The 8912-nt window shown below is 57.9% G+C and overlaps 1 protein-coding gene across 2 annotated transcripts in view; it reads right to left on the reverse strand.

Moving 5' to 3' along the window:
* The window catches only part of LOC112929354 (kinesin-like protein KIF19), a 44940-nt gene extending 37290 nt beyond the window's left edge, over positions 1 to 7650 (reverse strand). For both annotated transcript variants that reach the window (XM_072753298.1, XM_026011405.2), the window contains exons 1-4: positions 7498 to 7650; positions 7004 to 7084; positions 3028 to 3138; positions 830 to 917 (exon numbers count right to left, since the gene is read on the reverse strand). In XM_072753298.1, the coding sequence (XP_072609399.1) occupies positions 830 to 917; positions 3028 to 3138; positions 7004 to 7084; positions 7498 to 7584 (367 nt within the window). In that variant the 5' untranslated portion in view covers positions 7585 to 7650. The remainder of the gene's footprint in view (positions 1 to 829; positions 918 to 3027; positions 3139 to 7003; positions 7085 to 7497) is intronic.
* Between the last annotated feature and the right edge of the window lie 1262 nt (positions 7651 to 8912).

An 8912-nucleotide genomic window follows, 5' to 3' on the forward strand; every position in this document is an offset into this window, starting at 1 on the left:
CTCACCTGGACATGCGCCCCTAAGAGATGGCTCACACCTCCTCTATGTTGGCCAAACGGTCCTGAACACTCAGACGTGCTCATCTTCCATTTTGGGAACACGGAAGCGTCTGATGGCTCCTCTGTGGGAGAAACCATGGGCGCAGGGGCACCGGGAACATCGTGTAGACGCAGGCTGAATAGCGAGGGGAGCAGGAAAGACCACGGGGTGTGTGCCCCTCCCCCAGTTCTGAGACATGGGTGCTATTCCTACAATAACAGGAAGAGAGCTGTCGCCAAGGACGCCTCTCTCCCCTGTCCCTGCTCCCAAAACCCAGGATCAGATGGCTCTTCCTCTGCCAGTGCCTGGCACACAGTAGGTGTTTGCTAACATCTTCTGAATGAATGACACCAACAGGCTGTGACTCTGGGCAAGGCGCATCTCAGGCCTTGGTTTCCCATCTGCCCTGGCCCTCTGCGATCACAGTTTTCAGGAAACAAGAGGTGGCACAGCTTTGTGGACCTCCGTCAAGCCTTCTAGGAGCTATGGACAAGCCTGTGGGTCCTTGTGGGCAGTAAGATGCAGGTGCGGCTGGGTCCCCATGCACTCCTACCAGCTGTGTGACCTGGGGCAGCAGCCACTGTATGTCTCTGAGGCTCAGCTTTCTCGTCTGTGGGAAGAGGATGGCTCTACCTGGACTTTGGGGCTGCTACAAGGATGGAAGGAGCCAACAGGTACACGGAGACCAGCGCAGCACTGGCTGGGCCATGATCAGTGCTCCGTCCGCGCTGGTAGGGACAGCCCCGAGGCCACCAGCCCTGCCCCCTCCTGGGATGCTGCTAGGCAGTACCTGAGGGGCCATAAGCAAACACTGTTGCGTTGTATCCAGAAACAACACCTTCCACTAAGTGCTGGGTGGTAGCACGATACACGTCTTCCTGTGGATGGACAGAAGGACAGACAGTGGAACACGCAGCCCAGCCAGAGTCCAGGCGCCAGGCTGCTGGAGAGGACAAGCATGCGAGGTCTGCATGTAGCCAGGGACTCTCAGGAATAGGCCCTTCCAGACACAGCATGGTCTCCAGTCCCCGGCCCACTGCTGCCCCGCCCCACAGGGTGAGACGGGGCCAGGCCCCTGAGCAGCCACAGGGAGGCTGACACGAGAGTGCAGAGACAGCTCCCGGCATGAGGCCTTACACATGTCTGGTGCTAGGCACTCACGGGTCCTCTCCATGGCTTCTCAAGAACCTAGAGAAGTCAAACACAATGGCTGAGACTGGCAAGTCTGTGAAGAGCATTAGGACTCCTCCATAAGGGACAAAATCGAGGCCCGAGCATCTCAGGCCACGAGAATCCCGTGTAAGCAGTGCCTAGCAACAGGTGTAGTAGTGAGCTCCCTGCCCAAAGGGACACCTCCAGGAGTGTAGGCGTGGCTAGCTCCACAGAAATGACAGTCCCACCTCCTCTGTCCTTCCTGGGTGCCCATCTGGACCCTGCTTCTCCTGTCCCTGAATGGTCCCACCAGCCCTGGCTGGTCACACGGCGCAGAGCAGCTGGAGATAGTATCTGAGCACCAGCACTGCCTTCCTCAGCTCTGGACTCATACCCTCAGAGACTGAGACCTGGCCCTGCGATTAGCTGTGACCTCGCACTAGAGGATGGGCTCCAGAAGCCTCAGTTCCCCCACCTGTAAAATGGGGACCATATGGCAGTACGTTTTACAGGGTTGCTGAGAGGCTGGCAAGACCATCCAGGCCATGCCTGCAAGGACAGCCCGTGCTGCTGACCAGGGCCCTCCTACTTCCAGCCCCACGGAGGTCTTCCGTCCTCTTTACACTGTGGTCGAGTCCCGAGGGAGGGGGACAGTCCCCCGGGGTGGCCAGTGTGTCTGAGATAGGTCCTGCTCACTCGACTGCCAGGACGGGCAGGGCTGGGCTGAAGATGGCTGCGTCCTCCCTGCCACTCCTCCCTCCCAGACTCTAGTCTGACTCACTCCTGAGTCTGACCAAGAGAGCACAGCAGAAGGAACGCCACGCCAGCTGGGGGCCAAGCCCTGAGGTCTGGCGGCTTCCTCTTTGCCCATACGTGGGCGCTCTGGGTGACAGCCCCAGTGAGCTCCAAGCCACCAGCACCCAGTGATGGCCAGCGAGGGGCCTTCAGGTGAGCGCAGCCCCCTCCCTGTACAGGATGAAAAGCAGCTGATTCCTGTGGACCTGGGAGTCAGGAAAGATGGCAGGGCATGCTTGTCTCCCATCCTGGCTTTGGGGACGCTGGCCCGCTGCAATCGAGAACCAGGAGAGAAGAAGGAGCCCGTGGTTCTTTGGCGGTTGAGGGTGTGGTGCGCAGTGCCAGGGGTCTCCGCCACTGGATTGGAGCAGGGCTGACAGCAGCAGCAGGACCATGTCCTTGACTTGGCTGGGTCTTGGGCCACACGTCCCCCAGAAAGCGTCACCCTGACATTGGCAGGTGTGACATTCCCACCGCTGAGGCCCGGGTTTACATCCAGCTCTGCCGGACTCCCCAGGCTCCCCTCATAGCCTGGGGTGATGAGACCCCTGTCACTGGCCAGGTTCAGGTGACCCGAAGGCCACCTGAACAAACCACTCCATCCTTGGTTTAAGGGTGCTAGGGGGAACAACTGACGCTGAGTCCAAACTCCCGCTCTCCATCTGGGTCTCTGGAAGGGCCAGCTACTGCCTGCCCCAGCCCTGTGTCGCCTGCTGCTATCACAGCTGGCTCTCCTTCCTTCAGGTTCCAGCTCACCACCACACGCCTTGCTGGGCACCCCCGACAGCGCTCATGCATCATCCACCACCCTCACTGGATGGGGACCCCACCTGGTTGTCTGGACGGACCAGTGAGAATGTGTGTGAACCCCAGGCCCCCTGGGATGACCCAAGTGCCAGACTCCTTGTTCAGCAGGGAGACTCCCGTGACAAGTGCTGGAGAGGACCACCTGGCCATCACATCCTCCCCCAGGGGCTGCAGGGTCTGGGGAGGACACCACAGCCAGCCTGGCCCGGGGGGAGGGGTTGGGGTGCAGGTTACCTGTGATGCGTGCTGGTCGAAAACAGTGTCGAAGATGAAGGTCTTCTCCCGAGACCGGTGTGTGCGCAGCGTGTCCTCGGGGTCCTCGCCGGGGTCCATGAGCACCACCATCTAGGGGCAGCGGGAGGGAGGCCTCAGAGGAGGGGCAGCCCACAGAATCAGGGCTGGCTTCCTGCATTTTCAAGGACCCCAGGCCTGGCCCTCCCTCCACGATGCCTGATGCACTGAGGTCTTGGTCTGGGTCGGAGGAGGGCTGCAGGCCTCTCTCTGCAGGGGACTTGGGGGACTCCACCCCCAGGCATCCTCTCCACTTCCTCTCCAGGCTCCTGCACCCCTCAGGCCTGCTGCACTCCCAGGCACCTCTGAGTGTGCATGCGTGCCCCACCCATCTACACACACACCCCCCCCCCCCCCCGCCCCACAGCCCCCAGCTCTGCAGCCCCCTCTTTGCTTCTCCAAGTCAGCACATGTGGTGGCCCCCTCCTTGGGGCACTCCCATCTCACACAAATACGTAATTATGAAGCAAGGTGTAGGAAGGTCTCTGGGGGACCAGGAGGTTCAAAGGAGACTCTCCCAGGGGAGGAGGAGGTGGGGCAGGGCAATTAGAGACCAATCAGCTCTGTTTACTACAGGAGGAGCTCCAGGGCTGGTGGGGGGCCTGGGGGCAGGGGTAGGGGGTGAGGGAAGCCCTCAGAGCCTTGAGGGCACACTGGGCAGACCCAGAGCCTGGCCACCCCTGCAGCCCCCCCACCCCACCATCCCCTCCCTGGGTCCACAGCTTTGGAAACAGAGACCTTGGGAGGCAAGGGCTGCCCAGAGGTTCCTGGGGACTGGGGCAGGGGTGCAGGGAGCAGCCCCTGGGGCCTGCCCCGGCTTCAGGCCAGCATGATTTCCATGACATAAGCTGAACCTGTTAAACTTCATGTTCTTCTTCTCCATGTAGTCGTGGAGAGGATCTCAGGAAAGGAACTCAGGGGCCAGCCCTCCACCCCATGCACATAGTTCCCGCCGTGTATGCTCGCTGGAAGCCAGGCCAGAATCCTGGAGGAACTGGGCATCAGGACAGGCTCCTCCCCCAACCCTGGGCTCTGTTTTTCCATCTGTAGGATGGACGTGGTAACAGAACACACTGTAAGGGGTACAAGCGACCACGTGCTCAGTGTCCAAGAAGCATCAGCTGCAGTAGCTCTTATACCCGAGAAACTTTTTTTTTTTTGCTATAGATAACATTATTTTTTTTAAAGATTTTATTTATTTATTCATGAGAGATATAGAAAGGCAGAGACATATGAAGAGGGGGGAGAAGCAGGCTCCATGCAGAGCCCGATGCGGGACTCGATCCCAGGACCCCAGGATCAGGCCCTGAGCCAAAGGCAGACGCTCAACCACTGAGCCACCCAGGCGTCCCTATAAATAACATTATTGAGAGAAATCAGCCAATAGTGAATGCTTGTGTGGATTGGGTAATATCAGTAGTAACTTCCTGACTCTGGTCGCTGTACTGGAGTCACAGAATATTCCTGATTTTAAGGAATCCATATGGACATCTCTGGGCATGGAGGGGCACGATGTCTCAAGCAGCCCAGTGACAAGGAGTGTGTAAACACACAGAGAGAGGAGGATGGAGCAGACATGACCAGGTGCTGCCACCCACCCCCAGCACCGTGGGAAATGTGGCTGCAGACATAGGAGATCTTACGTGGCTCTCATCATTTCTGGCTAGTCTGAAGTCAGGTCAAACACAAAGTTAGGGTAGCCCGGGTGGCTCAGCGGTTTAGCGCCGCCTTCAGCCCAGGGCCTGATCCTGGAGACCCGGGATCGAGTTCCACGTCGGGCTCCCTGCATGGAGCTTGCTTCTCCCTCTGCCTCTGTCTCTGCCTCTCTCTCTCTCTTCCTCTCTCTCTGTCTTTCATGAATGAATGAATGAATGAATGAATAAATAAATAAATAAATAAATAAATAAATAAATAAAATCTTTAAAACACACACACACACACAAAGTTAAAAGGAAATGTGAACATGTCGTATTGTGGATGAGCCTCAAAACCACCACACTGGGTGGGAGTAACCAGACGTGCAGCCCACGCTCCGCAGGACCCTGGTCATGTGAAACACCCACAGCATGCTGACCACAGGGGCCCGGGGCTGGCGGAGGGCATGGGGGGCAGCTCAGAGGGGGCAAGCCTCTTTCTGGGCAGGAGGAACCATTTGGAACTGGACAGAGGTGGTGTCTGCACAAGGATGTACATGTCCTAACAGCCACTGAGTGGCTCACTCTGAAACCACAAACCTTATGTTATAGGACCTCTCACTTTAGTGTGCAAAAAGTGATTTGCGCAGCACAGAGGGAGGAGGCTCTGGGAACTGGGCCCCAGGTGGCCTCTGAGGGACCCTGGAGCAGAAGGTAGAGCAGATGGACATGGGGGAAGGGAGGGTGGAGAGCGCCCGGGGGCCCCGTGGATGGCACTGTCACCCTTGCACACACAGCCCCACTTCTGCCCAACAGGCCAACCAAGTCACAATATCCAAGGCTTTGGAAGGACCGCAGCCGTGGGTGATGTGAAGTTCCAACTGACTAAAGCCATTTCCCCTCCCCACAATCCAGAAGTGTCCTGTTTCCCTAAAGTCACTGGATCCTCAAAGTCACGGATGTGGGAGACATTCTCACCGTGAACTGCAGGAATCTCTGGGCAGCGCTCATGTCCATGGAGCTGCCAGGGACCAGGGCCCACAGGGAACACCTGTCATGTGTGGGTCAGTCACCTCCCCGGGATGTGGCCGGCAAGGCCTCCAGTATCCGGTAGGACGAGAGTCACCATGGACAGTGGGGACACTCCCAGGCCAGTACTGAGGTTTGGGGAACAGTGATGCTATCCTTAGAACCACTGCTGATTCCAGCAAATTGTTTCTGCCTTAGAAGTTATTTAAAAGGGTCCTTCCTCCTCTGATGTGTGTTAATCTGTTCCGTGCACAGGGCAGCCCTACCCCTGCCTGCCTGCCCTGCTCCAGCTGGTCACCCGGCCCTGCGTGACACAGGAACAGCCAGGGTCCTGAACCCTCCATCTATCTCCTGCAGCACCCCAACCCCCAGTGCACTTATGGCACGAGTGTAGCGAGATCAAGGCTGCTTCTGAATTAAGAACACGTACACTCTTCACACCTAAGCCAAATTCTTTCCTGCACAACTCTGTTCCCGCAGTTTAACCACCCTCGATCCACGAATTCAACACTAGCTCTGCAGCCTCTGCCCAGTGCACTCCCAGATGTCTGCACAGCTCAGACACTCCAACCATCTCTTCTTCCCGCAGCATGCTCCGGAGCTCCCCACCTGCCAGGGTCAGCACTGGGTATCTCCACCTGGTGGGGAGCACAGCCAGGGCTCCCCAGCATCCTGGTCCTGCACCTCTGAAGTGCAAACCTACTCCCAAAAGCTACATTCAATCCCCCATTAGAGCTGCCCTTCTAACGACAAATGGAAAAATCCAGCTCACTCATCTGACAAAAATCTGTCTTACCTGACATGTGGCATTTATTCTGGCATGTGACTCCCAGGTGCCAACGCTTCTAAACTGCACAGACAGCTCAGCATCTGGGACGTTTCCGAGGAGCAGGGGTCCCGGCAAGCCCCGCTGTCACCTGCCCCTCCTGCCCCTATGCCCTCTGAGTGACCCCTCCCCGGGCCTGGGTCTCCCTCTCCTGCCTCCTCTAGGCACTGCTCAAGGTCTTAGAGCGCCATCACCTTTGCCTTGCTTGCTCCTCTAGGACAGTGAGCTCCCTGACACTGTACATATTTCTATCCAGCATCCACCCCCACCCCCGGCTGGAAAGGAATGCAGTGGGGACAGGTCCCTGTGTCTCTCTCACCTCTGGCCACTGTAAGCACGCAGTATTAACACTTCTCAGGTCAGGGAAGTGCTTGCAGAAGGTGAACGTCAGAACCCCATGGACACACACCCTGTGCCCTCGCGGCCTCACCTGGTCCCCCACTTTGTGGGCGATGACGGTGGCCCCTTCTTCCAGTTCCGTGTCACTGAGTGGGCGGATCCGAAGTGCTACCTGTAGGCAGGACACCATGGCAGTGGCCTTCCAGGGGTGCCACCAGGCTTCTCCCCATTCTCCCACTGCACCAGGGACCCCCTGCTTTACAACAGGGGTCTTTCTGTAACCAGCCAATGGGTGCAGAGCAAGCCTGGGGCCTCAACTCCTCCACCACCAAGTGGGCTGAAGTTCCAAGGCCCCCCAGCAGATGGGTCTTACAGCCTCCGGGGTCTAGAGGCTGCTGGGGAGTGAGATCATGGGGTAGGGGGTGAGGAGGCAGAGAGGGAGCAGAGGCAGGGCCCCCAACAGGAACCAGCAGCCCTGAGACCTAACCTGTGCCAAGCAGGAACCTAAGGCAGTGGGCCAGCAGGAGGTGGCATCAGGGACCCACGGCCGCAGGGCCCTCAGGGGATATAAGGGAGGATGCTCACCATGAGCTGCTGGTCCTTGGGCTCCATCTCTCTCATGGCTGGGCTGCCCCGGCCCAGGGAAGGGCCGGTGGTGAGGCCAGAGGGCATGATGCGCTCCTGCTCTCCTAGCAGACAAGGCGATCAGTGTGCACGCAGTTGGCCTCCCTCCCCTGCCTGCCCTGCCTTGGTGACGTCAGCAGGCCCCAGGAGCCCAGCCAGTCCTCAACTGTCTGCACACGTGGGACTGCACACGCGGCTCGGGAGGCCCCAAGCAGCTGGGTGGCCTGGGCTCTGGTGGACACAGGACAACTGCATGCTGTGCACATGGGGTCGGGCTCCAGAGGTAGCTCAGACTTCACATCTATGCACTCACCTATTGCCTTGGCAACCCCAGGGTTCCTAGATTGCTTCACCTGGTCTACAGGTGAGCCTCAGAGCCACAAGGCTCAGCCCTGGAGCATTTCCACAAAAGGGGGGCCAATACCGCCAGCCAACATTTAACAAAATTAATTTTGACTATGAATGCTTGTCCCTCTACAGTAACCTTGAAGTGACCTTCTGGTTTCTGTTGAGGACGTGCTTTTTAACTGCCTTTCCCAGGCTGGCTGCCAATCTGCACCACACTCTGGGCTGGAGTGGCATCAACCATCAGTTGTGTGCATGGACAGGGAAGCCCCAACACCGGGACCCACAACACAGGCCGCCTCCGCCAGGTCATGAAGCAGCATGCCTGCCTTAGGAGAGCCAGAACAGTGCACAAACTGCTCCTACATTTGATTAAAGACATGGAGGTCGGGATCCCTGGGTGGCGCAGCGGTTTGGCGCCTGCCTTTAGCCCAGGGCGCGATCCTGGAGACCCGGGATCGAATCCCACGTCGGGCTTCCGGTGCATGGAGCCTGCTTCTCCCTCTGCCTGTGTCTCTGCCTCTCTCTCTCTCTCTCTCTCTGTGTGACTATCATAAATAATAAATAAAAATTTAAAAAAAAAAAAAAAAAAAAAAAGACATGGAGGTCAGTCTGACAATCCGGTAAGTTCAAACCCAAGAATTCCAACTTGGGAGATTGCAGCCTTGAGCTAGAAGGCCCACAGAGGCCAGTCCAGGGGCAGGCGCCAGGCCTGAGCTCAGGTGACTCCCTCCAAGTCACCATGGCTGTCCCAGCCTGCTCCTGTGCTCTTATGGACATCAATGCTAGCTCTATGATGTCCCCACTCCATCATTGAGGCAAGGGGACAGACGAGATCCTCCCACCTAATGTCCATATCACCCTTCCACAAAGGCTCTGGGCTGACTCACAGGAGGCCGCCAAAGGAGCCCAAGGATCTGCTTTCCACATAAGAGCAAACACCTACACGTCCTGTCAGCCTCTAGAGACAGGACCAGGATGGCAGGCCCACACAGGGAGCCGGGAACTGTGCCCACCCCAATGCCCCAGCC

Source organism: Vulpes vulpes, chromosome 3 (genome assembly GCF_048418805.1).
Source record: "Vulpes vulpes isolate BD-2025 chromosome 3, VulVul3, whole genome shotgun sequence".
Classification (NCBI taxonomy): domain Eukaryota; kingdom Metazoa; phylum Chordata; class Mammalia; order Carnivora; family Canidae; genus Vulpes; species Vulpes vulpes.